The 20,273-nt window shown below is 38.0% G+C and overlaps 1 protein-coding gene across 12 annotated transcripts in view; it reads right to left on the bottom strand.

Moving 5' to 3' along the window:
• The window catches only part of BCAS3 (BCAS3 microtubule associated cell migration factor), a 354,393-nt gene that overhangs the window by 313,305 nt on the left and 20,815 nt on the right, over window positions 1–20,273 (bottom strand). For all 12 annotated transcript variants that reach the window (XM_068656220.1, XM_068656216.1, XM_068656222.1 and 9 more), the window contains exon 7: window positions 13,939–14,011. In XM_068656220.1, coding sequence (XP_068512321.1) covers window positions 13,939–14,011 — 73 coding nt within the window. The remainder of the gene's footprint in view (window positions 1–13,938; window positions 14,012–20,273) is intronic.

The raw sequence follows: 20,273 nt of genomic DNA, 5'->3' as shown, positions 1-20,273 counted from the left end.
CAAACACATTAAGCAACTATGGTGCCTTTAAATCGGACAGAAATCAGACAGATTGTTTACATCCATAGTCTCCAGATGGCTAATCAAGGCAATAAACTATCAATATTTGGGATTTGCTATTTTGAGAGGGGAAAAAGAAGTTTTTCTGTCTACGTATATTTCAGTCCGTTCTGTTATGGAGGATTAAAAGCCTCAGTGTCTTTCAGATCCCTTTCTTTAAAAAAGTAAATAAATAAGTAGCCTATTTTCCATCAGAAACATCTCTTCCGAGCTGGCTCCTTCCCCCGTTCTACCTTTACTCATCAGTTCCCCAGCTGGTAACGTGCTGCTGAGCGTGCTGGGTGTGCAGAGTCCCGTGAAGCTGCTCGAATAGCGCCCCGTGAATCAGTTGTCAAGTGCTGCTCCTAAGTGCCAGGCCAGCGCTCCCCTCCAGGAGATCAAGTGCCGCCACTTACCCTAACAGAGGAGTGCAAGGCACATGCTACACACGTGCACCACAAATAGCATCAGCACCGGGCCATGGCCATACAAGACACTTCACAGAAACACACAGCAAGAAAAGCCCCTAATCCAACAGGTTTATTATCTAAAGTTGGATGAAAAAAGCACTGGAGGAAGAGCTTGGGGAAGGAAAGGAGACCGTGCGGCACTCGTATTGCAGGGAGATGCTGGAGCACAAATTGAAGTCTGACTGAATGAGGCAGGGCATCACGACTTCAGCCAGCAATGCAGGACCCTCACACCTGGGAAAAGGAGCTGCCATCCCACTTTGAAAGCTCCCATCTGAGAACTGCAGATCTCTCTCAAATGCCCCAAGCACAGTATGACCAGCCAAATTTTCAGTTACGTTTAACTGTGTACTTCCAGATGTTGCTATTTCTTTTTAAAAGGTGTCAAAAGCAGCCCTTAGTTATAAGCAACATATACAAACTTCTCCCTTAGATATATTTAAGAATGTTCCATCTTGTTGCTAAGTACAAAATGATCACATATGAGAAATTAAAGTTCAATCAGGAAATATCTTTTATCACCAAACGCATATGGAAATTACCGTAGCTTTCTGTAACAAAAAAAATTGCACACTGCTCTTCTACTAGCAGAATGCACTGTATTTAAAGAGAATATATAATAATTATTACCAAAGAAATAAGCTTCTAAAATAAAAAGCACAGATCAGATTTTAAACTGCTCTTGTTTTAATCTGAAAGTGAAATACAGCTATAGTAGAGTTTCATTCGTTCCCTTCAAAAACTGCTTGTGACCAAACAACCAGCCCTGCTTTGTTATGGTTTACTATACACTTAGGCTACCAAGAGATAAATGAGGGAAAAGAGTGGGAGAATAAAAAAGCTTCAACATAAAACAAATATCAACATAAAAGCTACTTACGCTTTTTTCAAACAAATGAAGAAAATAAAGTTAAAAACACTGATGGCTGTAGGCACATCTACCACTCTATAAATGTGCTTTGCATGTTCATTAAAAAAAAAAAAAAACTAATATAAAGATTAATTAATTGTTCCTAACATTTTATTTAATACTGAAAGATCAAAACAAGTATAATTATGTTTAAGAGATGTTTCTGTGGACAAAGAGCAGCATTTATCTCAACAGAAAATTTAAGGAAATATATCAAGTGTTTACAGGTGACGCAATACAGCTACGTGCAAGCATTGTTCGGGTATCTATTCGTGGAATATTGTGATGCTTTTTCTTGTACAATGAACAATAATGCAGATCCCTGCCATCCCTTTCCTATATGGACTCAACCGTGGGTGAAGGCAAGCTCTCTGCACTGCACAGGCCGTGCTGGGAGGTGTGGGGACCTGGTGATTGCGGGACACCGACAGAAAGACTTCTCTGCTGCAGCCCCCACAGCAGTTCTCCTAGTCCCTGAGGTTTACCATAGCTCTGTTAGCAACAGATGCAGCTAGATGCTTCTTAATGAAGGATTTCAGAAAAGATTCAGCTGTTCACAGTGCTGACAACTTTGTATTAGATTAGAAAGAACAAAATGATAGTTTTAATGCAGTAAAAAGCAAAGCTACTGAAAGGCAATGTAGGAAGACATTTCCTTACCAGTTGTGCACACTGCTGATATAGCGAGGTTACTCCTAACATATAATCATATACCATAGTTCATAAGACAAGCAAAATCCATGACCAAATACAGAATGAAGAGTTGTTTCCACTTTTGGGGTGGTTTGGGGGAAGAATCTGTAAATACAGATTTCCTTGACCATCATGGAACAGATGTTTGAGCTGATGGAGCTCACGGATTTTTGCAGTTCTGCTTCGACAGCCATCAGGTCCACTTCTGTTCAACCAAACCAACAGCTCAGTCTTTGCTTCCTATCTGTATTCCAGGTATCAGAAAAATCATGTATCAACAACAGGAAAATTTAAGACTTGGTTTTATCAGCATATTGGTCATCCTAACATACCGGAACAGATACTACAAGAACGGTATAGCCAGTTCAAGTAGAAAAACAAAAGGTAAGTGGAATCCTTCAAAATAGCAAAATTTCTGGCAACCTCCGTATTATTCTACAGTTTTGGCAGCAGATGGTTCTTTTCACATTCTGCTTTACCAACAGTACATAACATGCTACTACTATTAAATTTTCTGCCCATAACAACATTTCTCATTCTTGTCCATTTATTCCTTTCTGTGTTTCTTTTTTTTCTCCATTTCAGAACACATGAGGCTGCAGAAAGCCCAACAGCCTACAAGCTACCTCCACGTACCGCAGCACGCTGCACACACTGCTTCATTCCACGGCATGTGGCATGCCTGTCACTGGAGTGTAAAATACAGCACAAGCTGGCTTCTCAGCTGTGGCACGCTTTTGCAGAGAGACTGGAATATGACACACTTTCCGCTTCACTGAGACGTGCCACATCACAAACTATAGCTGTCCCATCGCATTTTGAGTGAGTTAATACAGGAAGATAAGCAGCATCTCAAGAGATTTGTTTATCTGCAAGGCTTACTTGACTATAGCTATCACTGAGGAAAAGTACATCTGGAGCTCCACTTTTCAGAGCAAAATCAGTTTTTCTGGTGTATTCTGGACCACATTTCGCTCTGCTGTGTAACCCGTCAGACGTCTTATGTGAAATGACGGACCTGCCCTGGCTATCCTTGATCATTCCATGAACATATGCTTAATTACAAAAATTTCTGTAAATCTTGGAGAACGTGAGTGAAGATTGACTTTTGTGTAGACCACATCTGCATTTCTGTCATACCTCTATAAAAGATTAACATCTGGCCCTGGCCCAGGCTGCCCGGAGGAGCTGTGGGTGCCCCATCCCCGACAGTGCCCCAGGACGGGCTGTTGGGCAGCCCAGGCTGCTGGGAGGTGTCGTGCGACTAATTCAACACTTCCCAGATGCTTGAGTCTACTACCTTAATTGTTCATATGCGAGTATTTTGCTCAAATCACTGTTTCTGAGAAGCTTCAACATTTCCAAGGAAGAATTGTAGGGTTTTTAGAGTGCAGGTGATTGAAGTTGAGCAGAGATTAGCTTAGACCTTACAACTGAGGTAACTGAAAAGAGCCATGAACCACAAAGCTTCTATGAGGTTCTGCTCACACCAGGTAGGCCAAAATTTTCACAAGTGTCCATTAAGTACATGGTCCTAGGGCTTCTTTGATTTATGACTTAACAGAGGAGACCGTGGTCTTCAGATGCACAGAACTCACCAAAAGCTCATCTGAATATACGAAACAGTAGTTGAGAGGAATTATTGTGAACAAGGAGCTCCATGAACAGCAAAGCCAATAAAATCTGATTTTCTGTAAACTGCCCTTAAGGTGAGATCCTAAGTGAACAGTTTAAAACATAAAATAAAAATAAAAAAAATAAAAAGCATTAGCTTATGTTATAGCCTTTCCCTCAGTGAAGCCACCAATATAACCACCTCCTTTGCTGGACCACTTTTCATAAAATTTGGAGGAAATGTCATAGTTAAATTTAGCTGCTATATTCAGGAGGACTTGCAGTCACTAAGCAGGGGGCACAGAAATATTGCCTTCTCACCACACCGACAGCACCGAGTACAGCAGAGGCTGTAAGAGATAAGGCCCATCAGGCTGTGCAGGTAAAATTGATTAAAACTTTTAGTGTTACTTTCTTAAGGCCTCAACTATGAAATGATAATTATCCATTACATAATTACAGATAACTACACTATAGAAATATTCTATTAGTAATTTTACTCACAATTAGGTTTTAAAAAGTTTGTGAGCAAACATTCAAAAAATATGTTACAGCTTCTATTCCAGGTGAATATATTAACATAGAATTGAAAGAAAAAAAGAATTAAGGCAAATCTTTTACTGAGAACATCTCTATTGCTTTTTCACAAAGGAGTCATTTAAATCTGAAAAAAACTGCTGTGCCTTGCTTTATAAGTCCTTTGTAAATTTAACATTGTAAAGCTAGCACAATATAGTCATTCTGCCAAATGAACTACTGTCGTTGCATTTCATAAACAAGATCAAAACTCATGAAAAACAGTGTTTCTATCAGATAGTGTTTTTTAACAAATCCCAATCATTGTGTTTTAATGGCCCTTTTCCTCATAGCAGAGATTTAAAAAAAAAATTTAACCTGCACACGAAGGTTTGAGCTCAAACGCCTTTGACTTTTCTCTGTATACTAAATATTATTGAAGGAAAGAGCGAAAAGAAAGAAACTAAGGGCTCCAGAGAGAGACTGCTGTAAGAGAGAAAATGGCATTTAGTCACGGATGCAAAGTTCAACTACTGTCAAGTTGCAGTGAATTACTCAAGTGGCAGCAGTTGGGTAACAATACCGATACAATGGCTGCAGTGCAGTTTGCAATTAGCTGGTCAAGCTACAAGCATGAAGTGAAAGCCATCATTTAGGAAAAACATTTTAAATAGCATCGTTGAATTGATTTCAGAACTGGGTATGTGATAGTGAGCTCAGAAACAGACAACAAACCATCCTGAAATTTCTAACTGTTTTGCAATGAGCTTGAAAGCCTTCTTCCAGTATATAACAAATAACTCCAAAACATATAAGAAAAGAAAATACAATCCTGAACTGTTCTCTGGGTCTATGTCACATTGATTTATAACAGTTATTTCTAAGACAGACAAAAACACACAGATGCAAACAATTACTCTATTTTTGTAGGCAACAAGTGAGGTGGGTGGTAACTGAGAAATTTTGAAAAATCCTGTCACAATATTCCATTTTTTCTTAAGTAACCCTCATCACACAACAAACGCTCGCCACATCAGAGACTTTCCAGGGCCTGAAGGGCCGCTTTGATTCCAGACCGCTGCAGGCATTAGCGGGGACGTAATTAGGGTAAAAAGTTCAACCACAGTTCCATGTCTAGAGTGCTGCCAGAAATAAATTTCCTCTCATTCACTGGTTTCTACTGTACCCTCCCTGAGAAACATATTGAAAACACATTTATCTTTGTAGAGTTTGTTCCTCTTCTAATTAACTTTATAGCGTTTACAGTATTTAATAATTTAAAGTGGAATTTAAAGTGGCCCTGGAAGCAGCAGCCTTGCCTGTAATGGCGCTGTGCATTATCTTTTCCCTGTAGTGCTTCTTTTGACAAGTTACTCAGGGAAGGTATGTGCTCCAGCTGGTTTTATCTGGCTGTGCATTTAGCAAAAGGCTACTTCCTTCCCTCCATCTCCTCCCTGTATCATTACATGCACGGGGGGTTGGAACAGCCGTAAAATGAAACTATGCCTCAGCTCGGAAATCTGTTCTCCCAAACCTCCGTGCTATCCCGGAGATCACTTAGGAAAGGTTTATCTTTTTACAGCTTAATAAATCAAAGCTTTAGAAGGTCAAAACTGCCCCTAGTTCTCACCAACTGGTCAAAGTTTGACCCCCAAATCCTCATTTTCTTCCTTCCAGTTTTGATCCAAGATTAACAGTTTATTATAGTTCAAAGGTTATTTCTTCCCATAGTTCATCCAGACAAACATTTGGTCTACCAGAAGAACACCAGATCTTCCTGACCCTCAGGACTCACAAACAGGACCGTTACCGTATGCTGCTAAAGCTGCATCCCCGAGCTTCTCCGTTTGTGAGAAAATTTGCAGGATTATCAGTAAACACTACTTAAACGTTAAAAAATAGTTGAAGCACACTAACGTAACTGTAGAAACAAGTTACAAGAAAAAAGTCTGGTATCCGAAGAGCTTTTTAAAGTAAAGCACGCTGTTATATTTATCGCAGAACACAGCAAGCAAATCCGACGCCACAAGTGGGAAGAGCTTGCATCTCTCAGGATCTTAAAAGCTACCACACAACGTGTTACGACTAAACTCATTTTTTCCTTCAATAAACAGAGATTATAGTGTTTTCCATGTTAAAATGGAAGGACATTTTTGCAAGACAGTTGACAGGGCAGCACATTTTGCAGTTAATGATGCTTACAGTTTCTCATCGGTACGAGAGCCTTTGGGACTCACTCCTTCAAAGAGAGAACAAAAACGAGAGGGCTTTACCCAACTTAAAAGGTTTTACTATTCTTTTTAGAACAAAATCCCTACAATCCCTATCATCTTTTTATCTCCAGGAAAAACAAACGCAAGTTTTTTTGGAGTAAGCTTAAGACGTGCTGCTTGGCTGAGCTGTTACTGTACTGGCCAAGCTACAGCATTTGCATTTCTGCTCAAAGAGAAAGGAAACAGCACTGAAAAATTAGGAAGTTGTCACAAAACAAAATCCATGTTGTCTGAGCTGTTCTTACCAAGCTGAGACTTTATGAAGCCATGAAAACATCTATTTTTTTTTTAGTATTTTTGCTTTATTTTGAAGGGAGATATATTACAAGGTGCCCTAAGAGCCAAATATTCCTCTAAAGGCTGAAAATAAAAGTAAATGAAGTTTATTCTCTACAGATTTAAACCTTCGACAGTGTTAAACACCCTTGACAGTGTTAAAAATAAATAAATAAATAATATTAATAATAATTATTATTATATTATTATTAATCTACAGTAGCCATGTTAATAAAGCATGCTTCCTGAAAATCTGCTGCCAATTGATTTGCCTTGTAAACTGATCAGCAGGGGAAAAAAGATGCTGGCTAGCCAAAGTTGGACATTTTGTTTGCTCAAACCTCCTCCTCCTTCTTTAACTTGCCCTTATTTCCTTTCTCCTCCCATGATTAGAAGAAGACTACCTCTAACTTCTCCTGCTCTTAACTGACCTCCATCCAATTGTTAATGTCATTCAAACCTTTCTATCACTTGAAGTCATTCAATTAATATGTCTTTCTAAAAATGTATGCTAAGAACCTAACACATGTTACGGGCTGGCAGCATAAGCCACTGGTTGAGATTTTGGCATAAATTCTTAATCTTTTATGCAATTATCTTTGGCTGTTTGGACAAAGAACAAGTGTGCCAAACTATCAAGTATTTTGATGAAATACATCCTCTGTGTTCATCCCCACCTTCATGCTACATGTGACTCAGCTGCACCTTGCAATTTGGCACACAATCATTTGCACAGTAGGTACCTGAAATAATCCATATTAAAGAAAAACACAGCAAAATCAGAGCATTATTTTAAACCAGGATTGTTTTCGTCATCTCCTTACTGTCGGGTTCTACAAGCAGCTGAAGTGACACAGCCCAGGGCTGCAGAAAGCAGCAGCACCAAAGCAGCAGCACAAGTGGGCAAGATGAGCAGGAATTTTGTCTTTGCTCAGTCACAGAAACATAGTCTAAAGCTTACCTTACTGTAAGCCTAGAGCTACACTGATACATTCCTTTAGCTATACTGGTTTGCATTTTAGTACAATAATTTTGTCCCCTATGCATTAAAAACAACTTCACTAATAGAGAAATCAAAAAGAAAAACAACAGAAAAAACAGAGTAGAAACAAGGTTTGGTAGCTCACAATTAAGCATGATGGGGGCAAACAGATGAGTCATCAGAATTCTTGGTGTTGGAGGAAAAGTAAGTTGAAATACTTTAAATTCTTGTATCTATTCTTGTATCTGTTTACAATACTGTGTACTCTGGAGAGGTGGTTTCACATGGAAGTGACTGCAACTTCTCATCCCTGTCTTCTGCCCTCTGTCCCCTTCTCCCTTCTGCACCTCCATACACATTTTTATCCTCCTGGCATGGCGATCTCTGCTTTGTTAGCTTTCTTGTTACAGAGCCTACTCGAGGGCAGATTTGCATTACTGATTCTGAACCCCTCAAAACTGTGATGTTTTTCTTAATAATCTGAACTAAAACAAAATTACACTGCTCAATTTCCTCTTAAACATCTGCATTAGCCACATTTGAAGCATTAACTTTAATAACAAATATCTGCACACTTACATCTGAGGGGAAAAAAAGCACTTTTTTGGGCCTGTTTGCTATATCCAGAGGTGTTCTACAGATCCAGTATGCTCCAAACCATGGTGCCAACAACCCAGACTGGGCAAGCAGGCATGTATTGCCATTTAACACAATTGGTTTTAACTAGTTATCTTTAAAACGGATAGCTCCCAACAACTTACACTGACTGGTTCTGCATTGCAGTTCTGTGCCCACCAAGAGAACTTAGCTCTTTTTTCCTTTCTTTTTTTTTTTTTTTGGTGGGGGATATCTGTTTACAGATTATTCACTGATGTTTCACTACCTCCAAAATTCATTAATATGAACCAAAAGCCATTAGTGTGTGTGTGCACATGTGTGTGACGATTTGTTTATCCTATCAGCCAGAACAAAATAAGCATGCCTGGACAAAATTCCACACAGACAAAATTTACGCAGATGTTCTTTCCTTTTTGGTTTTCCTTTAATTTGCAAATCTTGTAATCTAAGACCAAAGTTGACTGAACCAACATCTAAACCAGCATATAGCATCAGCCAAAAAACACAATCTGTTTCCCATTTATGTGTCAAGACTGCATCCTTTTTGGGGGTTGAGAAAACTGTTATTTTGAAAAGATTATATAGCGAAACTGTGCTAGACATTTCAGTCATTTTACTAGATGGAAAATTTGACTTTTAAAATACAAAAAATGTATATATTGAAAGTTAGTCAGAAGCTCAGATACAAGGCCAAAGTTTAGAAAACACCAAATTCCTCTCCCCTGGTAAAATACTTGTGGGAAATACAAAGAGCGAGATTTGTGGCACATCTACAGAACTTTTACAAAAAGCAGGTGCCAGAAATTAATTTCAAAGTAGCAGTTATTTTTCACTGCAGTTTATCACAATATAGCTTTATCACTTCATTTCAAAGAAATTTAGTATAGAAAAGATGCATTTTGTCTACAGGGCACAAGACTTTTTCTAATTTGACATCCCTCTGTATTCCCAGCTCTCAAGTTAGCTGACTAGAGCCTAAACCTTGATCCTCGTAGTTAAAGGTCATTTTTTCATTTTTGATTACTTTAGAGGGAACTCAAACTTAATGTTTCCTATTTGCCAAATACTGTAAGTTTGGTATTTTTGGCGATCTTAAATTTACCTTATCCTCTACATGCTGGAATTACTCTGGTATTTTTCATCTTAGAGATTTCTTAGAGTAATCAAATTTAAAGAATATACGAGCTTTGGTTGGCCAGCAGGTTATTTCTTACTGCTTTTTCAATAAATCTCATTTTTCTCTAAGCAAAGTTCTGTGATACAGTAAGACATTTCCACATCAGTATACAGTCAAGCAAGGAACTAGAACAGAACGCAGAGAATTCCCACTGCATACCCATCACTTCAAAGAAGCATCACTATCAAATCCTGAAAGCATGAATATTTCTTTCTAAAGCCCTGGCATAAGACTAGGAAGTTAGGATTTACACTGAATTAAGCAACTGTTTAAATCATTTGAAATAAACAAAAAATACATTGTGAATTCTCCAAACGGCAAGTCTTAGTGATTTTAGTTTAATGGAAAGGTTTAATAAACAGAATAAAAATGTTAATGCAGGTTCTCAACCATGACAATCTCAAAAAATTAAGATACAAAATTAAGAAATATTAAACTGAAGGTTAAAACTGGATTTTCAAAGGAATGTAAGTTTTATCAGCAGAGATCATATCAGTGATTACTACTTTAGGCCACATTACAGAAGAGATGCAATCCACATGTGAAGTTATCCAGAAACTTATTTTTAAGTTAATATATTGTTAAATCTTTGGGAGATATACTAAAATTTTAAAAAGTATTTTTTACAGTAGTCAAAAGTCTGTAATTCATGAAAATATGGGGGGATCTCAGGGGAACGCTAGTTTATTTCTAAGTTAATGTCTGTAAATGACACTGAAAAAAATGTCAGGACTGACAAGTTCAAACACTGATTTTAGGCAAACATTATGTTGTATAATACTTTTATACTCATCTCTATTTCATAATGAGGTGAAGAAGCCCTTGTATTGTATCATAGATAAAGCTGTTCGTTAAGTTTCCTTCCATTAAAGTACATTGTACATCAGAGAAAGTACCAAAGTTATTTAGCATAGGTGATGTTTTTTGAAGCTATTACTTCATTACAACTTGAAAACTCTTGGTATTTCAGACTGATTAGTGTTCTACATTAAAAAATATTTTTTATCGTGTTTTCCTCATTATAGCATATCTACTTTACAGCTAAAGGAAAAGAGAAGAATTTCCTGACAGTGACCACTAATGCAGACTGGTGGTCAGAACCAGGAAATCCCAGCTCCTAGCTTGAATGTGTCAGTATCTCATTGATATAGTCTTAAAAGATAAAATACTATTAAAAGCCATTATGAAAAGATAGTGCAGTGGATCTAGATATAAACTGTATTTTATAAGATTTACAGTACTTTATTGGTTTGGCACCTTTAACACTTAAAACTCCCATGTGTTAATAGATACTGAATTTAAGTTTCTCAAAAGATTTTTATGCATTTGTACATGATTCCCTAAAATCACAAAAGATATCAATACATTTAAAAAACAATCACTCCTCTATCATGCAGGACTGTGTACACAAAATATAAATATTAAAGAATTAAACATGTCCAGGTCAAGGACAGCATGTGACAATTCACAGCAATTTCTGAACTGTACTGAATAGCTAATAACAGGGCTTTTTTTAATCAAAAATTGGGTGTATAATACACTTATTCTTCACCTTCCATCCAAAAATATTAACAATTCCAAAGCACTTTTTAGAAGAGCTACAGAAAATGGATTTTGTATAAATGATTGTCACAGAAAAGAATTTAGATACAGCAGGGTCCAAAAATATCCTTCAAAACCAAGTCATGGTGCCAGTCACCAACTTTTCCAAAATGTTAATCATATTAGCCATATTTATTGATAACAGAGAAGCACAATAAAAATTCTTTGGCAATGTCAAAATTGTCAGGATGTTCCGAGAAAGGAGTAACAATAGCATCAAAATTTGAACAGAGCATCCTGAAAAGATGTCAGAAATTTTGAAGAACAGCAAATGAAAGCCCAAATTATGATGATCAAGACTGAAATCATGAGCCCTTTTTTCCCATAATCATTCCCCTTGGGTAATGACAGGATTCCACATAAAATCCAAATGGAAGAAAGCCAGGGGACTGTTGAAAGTCCACAGAGAAGCATAGACTTCCAATGCAGAAGCGTTCCAGAATGGCACGACACGCCAGGATTAGAGACTGTGCTGCCTGAATTGTTTTCCTTTTCAGACTACATCTTGCAAAGATAGGGACGTTGACCCATTGTCATAACCACGTCCAGTCTCATTCAGTTTATATTAAAGACAACGTGGTTTAATGTATCAGCATAACAGATGGAGTGTTGGAAGACCTGGATTTCACTTCTGGATCTGCTTTGGACTAGATGCCTTGAGAAAATCATTCAGTCTTCTAGACACTCAGTTTACCTTTCTGCTAAATGAGAAATGTTTTACTATCAGTGCTACATCATTTCACTGATTATTTTACCACTGCCATTTCAGTAGACAGAGAGGCCTCCAATTCCCTATATTCACAGTTTCATTAGTGTGCTGACAGCTGCTGTATTTCATGCCATAGCCAGCATAATCACCAAAGTGGGAGAAGAGATGACTGTAGTGAAAATATCAAGTGCTTTGGAATAAATGCTCTAGAATAAATGTAGTACTTTTTTCAGATACATGATTAAACAAGGAGTTTTATGTCTGTCCACAACCAGTAAGCTATACAGGGAATGATGTTCAGAACAAAACTTCATGTTAAGAAAAGAACTAAAATTGTGACTCAGGTTCAGAAGCTGCTCATGACAAAGCTGTTTTAATGTCCTATGGAAACTCCTCTGTATGCATAATAATCATTAAGAAATGCAATTAAATGAGCTATGAATTTAACAGAATAAAGTGACATTTGAACCGATTTAAAGGAAGAAATAATATATATTCCAAAACCACGGCAACTTAGGTGTAGTCAGGGTTTGACTCCAATTGAGGACAAACTATCAAGGAGTTCTTAACCTGACACATACCGAGAAAACAGGTCGTTTGCAAGGACTCTTTCATAAATAACTTGCCATGAACAGTAAACGTAGAGTAGTGTTTCAGATTTTTCTAAAGAAGGTTTATCACCATGAGCAAATTACGATTAGCTGCGTAAAGGTAAGCCTGTAGAGCTGTCTCCTTTTATTAATTGCATTCTGGTCTTCTGGTCAGAGCTGAAAGCCTGATTTAAAATTCTTCCTTCAATTTGCAGATATTTAACTACTGTTAAATAGCAACACAAGCTTACCCATTCATTTTGAAAACATAAGTTTTTTGGTAAAAAAAGCAGAAACTATCAATCATCTTTGAAGTATTTCCCATTAACTAAGGAACGTAATAACACAGTGAAAATAATGTACCTTACAGCCTGTTCATTTCTCAGGTATCTCACTTCTCAAACAAGGGTGTGAAGGATTTTTTTTCCATCCAACATACCCCTTAACATATATAAACGCACTGTTTGGATTAAGACAGAAAATCATCCAAAAGCAATATTCACATCACTGGTAACAAGCACTCCTATTTAGAAAAAGTTCTTCACAAGAATACAAACACTTACCTGGGAAAAAAAAAAAGGCACTTTGAGCAGTATTACAGGTTGTAAACACATCAGTTGAAGGAAATTTCAGCTCTCTACCCCACACAGTTTTTGTTTAAAAGATTTAAGAGCAGTAACATTAATGGTGATAATACACAGACAGAAATATCCTTAGGAAATTTACACATTGGTTGTCTTCCTTCATATCCAGAGTGAATAAATTTTTAACTGAAAAAGGTGTGGCACATAATTAGTCTTACTACTGTAAGATTTACTTTAACTGTTAGCATTTGAATATGTGTAGAGGATTACCCCTGAAAAGTGAGCATTCTCCACAACATATAGGTATAAATTCTTAGCTCTGTCAGAATAAACATATCTAACACGGTCATAAAAACTTTTAAGACCTTCTTTTATAAGAGGAGTGATCCAACAATACTGTCCAGACAGTACAAAACAAGACGACTAAATTAACTTCCTAACTGAAAAAAGTAGAGTTTTAATGTATTTTGCTAATAAACAGTGAGTGACTGTAACAATGAGATTGCGTGGTACTTGGAATTCATTTGGAGTACGACTGCTGCTTGAAAGCATCTTTTAATTACTTGTCAAGACAGAGGTTGCTTCAGACACTTCTGAATAGTAATTCTTCAGGATTAATATCAGTAATCACAAAATTGTGACTACATTAGAACAAGAACTCAAAATAGCTCGTCATCTATTTTGTACCAATAATCTTCACTTTTTACTCTCCTCATAAAGCTGAAGCCGTATGTCAATGTGTGCTGACATTAAAAAAAGCTTTAAAAGCACCTCACAGTGTTATCCCATGAGCAAAACCAGGACAGAGTTTAATTTTCTACGGTTACACTTTTAGATGACATTACCATCTATATAGACAACTTTATTCATGAAAAATATTCTTACCCTGAAGATCCAATGCTTTTGCACACACCAAGAAGAGGCCGCTTCTCAGAGAAATTATCACATTTCTGAGTACCTAAAAGAGATAAAGCAAAAAAGAGAAAGCAAATCACTATATACTGTTTGCATTACCTTTCAAAGTGCTCGCACACACTGGAGTGAGGGGCAATATACTGCAAGAATATTTAATATATAATGCAAAACTCAACAGCCTGTGCAAGATTAGTGATAGAAATACCAATAACAGGCAGTCACGAATAGTGAACAACTGCTCTTGAAGAAGACAGCAATGAGGAACAAAACAAGTAGCAAAATCTGGTCAGGATTTTGAGTTCTTCTCTATTCATTTCAGCTGGGGTTAAGAATTCTGCAGCTGTAAGAAATGACAAGTAGCACTTGCTAACTTTTCATTGTTTTACCCAAGTTGTCTGAAATAAGGCTGTCACCAACTCTGCGTGGGTTTCACACATTGGTTTCCAATTTGCTCTGCTGAGGTGTAAGCAGAGTCTAACAGCGTTAACCAAAAGAGTGCAGCGCAACAGCTGCCACCCTCTTCAGCATGGGACAAGCTGGGCTGCAAGTGTTTGCCCAAAGCAGGGCCACGCATAACCCCCATGCTACGTGCCTAAGAAAATACAGGATTAAATTCAAAACAGCCTTCCTAAACTCTGTCACCAGCTTCCAGCGCGACTCCAGCTGTGCCCGCTATTCCCTGCAGACGAACAGGGCTCTTACAACATTCCCGATGTACTTGTTAGATTCCCTTCGCCAGGCACCGAGAGCACAGAGGCAGCACAGCACCTAGCACACACCGAGACACCGCTGCCTGCCCTGGATGCAGAGGTGCTTGCCTTACTGATATATGAACAGAAATAGAAATAAAATTGAATCAACAATATCTTTGTTTCTGAACAATGTTTTACTGATTCCAGGGTATGCTTCTACCCAACCTAAAAAACAGAAAAAGCACCATCACCACCACTGAACTTCCTCCAATTTCTTTGCCTTTTACATTATCTATCTTTATCTATGTCTGTGGTGAAAAATGAACTGTTTTTGTCTCCATTATACATCAAAACTTTTGATCTATGAAGAATATTAGTGATATAGTCTGTTCACAATTAATTCCCAAATACTGGCACAGTTGCACTAAATCAGTTATCCAGAAAGGCACAACAATTAACAATATATATTTTCACGTAACAGTCTCTGTTAATTATTAATAACCCGGGTACATGCAATTAATTTGTAACAAAAACTGTTCAGTGCTCTCATCTACACAAGGATAACTCTTCCCTCCTCCACATTTGGGTATTTGTGAAGTTAAATGGGTCACGTCAATAATTTCCCCGTCAACAATAGCTTTACAAGCAACCTAAAAGAGCCAAATGTATTTTCCTTTTATTCCTATTATTTCAAGCTCTTTTATGAGTCATACCTGTACTGTATGTACTGACCTGTAAATTGATAAATGAAACATACGCTCTTCGTTAAGGGTCTGGCAACCCATTTGTTTGCTTCAGTACAAGTAACAGAGCAACTCCATTTGTTTCTGTTCCCTTAGCCAGCCTCTTGGCACTATGGGCGAAGTGCTGACTACCAGGGCTTCAGACAGCAATTAAAGTGGAGCCAGGATTTACCTTAAGTATTTAACTATACTTTTTCAAAAAAAATCAGGATGTATTAGACACATAAATTCACATGTTTGTTTGTGGGCTAGTTCGAAGTTTAACAACAAGGAAGAGAGATCAAGGAGAAGAAAAGTTGGTGAAGAGTAGAGGAAAACGACAGCACAGGAATAGGAACAGCAGTTTTTAGTACCTACAATACAGATTTGCAAAATTTGTACAACAGGTGCTTAACTGCTGATTTCAGTCTGTAATGACTGAAGGCCATGTTTTTCAAAAAATTCATCTCCTACTTCAAATCTATACTTTCAGAATGTAAATATTAATACTCTAGAAATGGATCATTATTTTGAGGACTCTGCGGGGCACTAAATCAGGTTAATAGCAGGCCTGTCCGTGAGATTGCACAAAGCGACATGTGCTGTTCTCTGCAGTGCTTAATGGAGTCAGCAAACCCTGCCTAGTTCCGGGGTGGAATTTAATCTTCCAAGTTATGGTGGATTAATTTTTATTTGTAAAATTGTGGTTATTTGCATGTGCGATATACTGACGTGGCACACACCTGCTCCACACAGTGTTTAACCAAATGCAGCAGGATGATTGAAATGAAAAACAGCTCGCTAAATCCCTCAAATACAAAAAGTATTGAAATCCTGTTGCAAAGTCTTTTTCTTAAACTCCTTTTATTCTAAATCCTTTTAATTCTGTCATATAACACTACAGCATTTACGAAAAGCTGGAAATCCTGACAAATCACACAATTAAAGTAATGAAAACTGTCTTTGCTGCCAAATAGGCCCCGCCGCATCTACAGCTCCATTTAGCTAAATCACATATATGTGCCTTTTAAATCCAACTTGTTAGTATATTTAAAACTGAAAAAATGGCTAAATGAAATTCCATAAAAATCAACATTTACAACTCTATGAAGTCAAAAGTTTATCCACACAAGCTCAGAGCAGCTTATGTGCTGTACTCCTGATGAGGCTGTGAACAGACAGCCCTCAGCCTCCTAAGGCCTCTCGGTAATGCCAGTAACAAAACCACTAGCAACAGAAACAGAACACCTGGGGAAAAAAGAAGAATCCCCCTTCATTTTCACACAAACTCAAAAGCTATGCGAAGTCCCCTTGTTTCCCTGGAGCAAGAGATTCACTAAGTATCAAATTGTGACCTATTTAGCAACAGCGCCCATGCATGCAGAGCCTATTTCTGGTATGTGACTCCAGCGATCCCGTCAATTCAATAAGGCCGTGCATCTCCTGCTCCACTAGACCCTTTTATTTCTGTTACTTGAAAACTGTGTTGCATTCACAGTCCTGCCACGTCAGAGCAGGAGACAACCAGGATCTGGAAGTGCCCTGAGCCACGTGGCTGGCATTCCTTACATATGGTTTTCACTCCGTTTGCTTCTTCCACTCAGAAAAAAAAAAAATAATAATAATTAATTAACATTTCTTAATCTCTACCACCATTTTGTGACTGATTTGTTGTGTGTTTGTTATTGAAAGCAAAAAACATACGTGCTACTTGAAAACGAAGTGAAGAGGTTTGAGCGAGTCCTAAAAATAGCATGTGAATTCTTTCCTCAGCTTCAGGGTAGCATCTATAAACGCCCCATTTCCTGCACAGATAAGCTCTAATTCCACTACTCGGTATCACGCCTGATCAATGGGGCTGTGACTGTTCTTCATGCAGACCTTACTCTGCTCCTTTAGGATTCCTGGTCCAGACCACAGCCTCCCATCACAGTATCTCCTACTTCCAGCATCCCCCAGACACCTTACCTGTCAAAGTCCCTCTCCAAAACCTGCAGCACCATGCCTGTTTCCTGCATCCCCCAGAAGCACCCCCACGAACTCCAGCTGAATTTTGGCATCTACTGCCTCCTCAGCCCATTCCACCATCCCACTTCAGAGCTAACAAGGCAGCAGAGTTGCAAGAAGCAACTGCAAGAAGCAGAGTAGCTGCTTGGAGAACATTATCTTGGCACATCTTGGCTGCATGCAACAAGCAAAGTATTTGGAGTCATCAGAATCAATGTGCAAACAATGTCTGTCCAGAAGGGCAGGCAAGCCCCAAGACAACTGCAGAAAACCCACAGGTTTCCTAAAAAGAAGCTCAGGAAGATGAAAACAAGCCCTAGGCAGAGACAGCAGCGACATGGAGTGGCATCTGCTGGAGGAAGTGTTTGTGCATTTGTTTCTGGCTTTAACAGACAATTCTGGAGAACTGGACCAAACTGCTGCCAGCACACCCACAGGGAAACTCTGAACGATGGATCCAAATTCAGTGCAAACATTAAATATTTCTGGTGAAAGACGTAGAACTATACACATTTACAGAAATTTGCTTTTTCTTCTGCAAAACACCGTGGTTTTATTCTTGGACAACTAAATAAAGAAAAAGAAAAAGATGATCTTGAAACAGTTGCCCCACATAAATTGAAGACAGATGGCAGTATTTTATTTTGATCGACTCTTGTTTGAGAAAATTGAAAGACACAGCAGTCTAACATGGTGTGGAAGGTAAAGGACTACTGGCCTAGAACACTGATGTGACGTGGCCAGAACTGAAGTGGGAGCATTCAGGCCAGTCCACACAGCTTCAGAGAAATTCGTGTTTTAAAATGTCATGCTCCAAAATTCTTCCCAACGGTATCTATAAAAAGGGTTACTTCCTGTGCTTCAGAATTCTGCTCTGTAATTTCTGTAATCCTCCAAGATTAGCTCATTACACTGGAACAACGCACCTAGCAGTTAAAAATAGCAAAATAAGAACACACACCTGCATCACCAACTTATCCCAACCCAAATCTACCTCCAAACTGCTACTGCTTGTCCAACCCGTAGGGCTAGCTCCTCTGCTGTACACACCATGCAATTATCTTGGCCTTCTGGGACTTAAAACCACTAACCCACCCAAGTGGTTGAGTATATACAAAACTCACATCTGCCTTCCCTTAGAAAGCAACCTAAATATTATAGCTCTTTTAAGTATACCTGCCTGTAAAGTTGAGTCAGCTTTTGAGGTTCACGTTTTATTTTACCAAAATCAAAGATGTAAGCAGGAGAGCGCAGAGATAAATCTTCTGTAGTACTTTTTTTCTTTTTAACCTTAGACTTTGAAATGCAAAACTAGTCTGTCCCCCAATAAATTTTAGCTTTTCAAGTTAATTCTAGTCTTTAAACCTTTGTCCATAAGCTTCCTGTGGTTCACAGTTGTTTCAAATAATTTAATACCTCTGATTTCTTTTTTCTTTCCTTTCTTAGTTGCATTTGTTTTCCTTATTAGTCAATTTGACTAAGCAGTCAAATTCATTGCAAGATGTACAGCTATTATATCATCTTTTCTGCAAGTGGTATAATCTAAAAAATGGCATTAAATTAATTCAGTTCACTGGAGGAATTTATTTTCATAATGCTGAGCCATGGAAATAGGTTTTTACAGACAATGACTGATCTGAACTTCACCACACCAACCTGTCATCATGTACCCTTGAAGCATGAATTACCACACGTAATGCTATTCCAGAATTAGGCTTTAGACTTCCCTCACTAGGAAGCACCAGTTTCTTGATTGACTTTTAAGCTATAAAAGGCTACCTTAATAAATGAAATAGCACAAGGCAGAAAGCAGGTATTTGGCCAGGATTTTCTTAAGTGACCTGGGATAAATAATAAAAAATGGGAGACCACAGCACTAACTCATTTCAGAAAGCAGTAATATTCTGATTTTGTAGGGGAAAAAAAAAAGAATAGCAAACCTATCTGAAGTATATTTATTATTTCCTTAGCAATGATTTCAGAAGTGTATTCACAATGCATTCAAATGTATTCAAAGAAAAACAGCATTAAAAAAACCACACTACTAGACAGGCTCTAAATCTGTTTTGTAGAGACTTCATAGGTCAAAGAACATACAACTAGTGCAGAAAACCAAAATAGGTAATATTTCTATAAATATCACAGAAATGCAAATGAAAAGACAAAAGAAAAAAAGACAAATTTAGGAATATGCAAGTCAAAATACTTAGTAATATGCAAACATTTCAATTGTACAAATAGTATTCATGTAATCAGTTACCCCAGAAAAACGAGAAAGGCATTATCTAGAGGAAGTGAGAAAATCTGAAAACCTGCTGAAGAAAGAATATGAATAATCAGGTTGGCGTGGCTAAATACAGCTGTTATGTGTTGAGTGAGAGGAAGCCCAATACAAAGAAATTTGAGCAGGACTGAGGACATTACTAATTTGCATCATGTAAAATGGAGTAGTAGGGAGTTAAAACACCCTGAATATTGCCTCTCCGCCCCCCACTATCATTAACTACATTGACATTACCAACTTTAGTCTCCTCCTCACAGAGCACGGTAGCTAAATCTACCTGGCAGAGGCCCAGCTCTGTTTTGTTTTGTATCTAACAATATTTTCTCCCTTCTAACAATCACAAAGTCCCATCAATTTGTCTTCAAACATTTATTTTTTCTTTTGCATGCTCAATGCATCTAAACAGACAGAAATTCGGAGACCACCAAACCAGGCACCTGTGCCATAAATATGTATTAAATTAATCTCAGCATACAGATTTTAAAGGGAAGAGCTAGGCAAGTTAAAAAGCCATGCCACCAGATGGCTCAGCTGATAATGCAGCGTGTTGCACCAAGGTGCCAAGGTCTAGTCTTCTTAAGACTGACAGCATCCAGACAG

This window comes from Anas acuta, chromosome 19, assembly GCF_963932015.1.
Source record: "Anas acuta chromosome 19, bAnaAcu1.1, whole genome shotgun sequence".
Lineage (NCBI taxonomy): Eukaryota > Metazoa > Chordata > Aves > Anseriformes > Anatidae > Anas > Anas acuta.
Note: the sequence above shows the minus strand (reverse complement) of the source record. Positions and strands in the feature narration are given on the sequence as shown.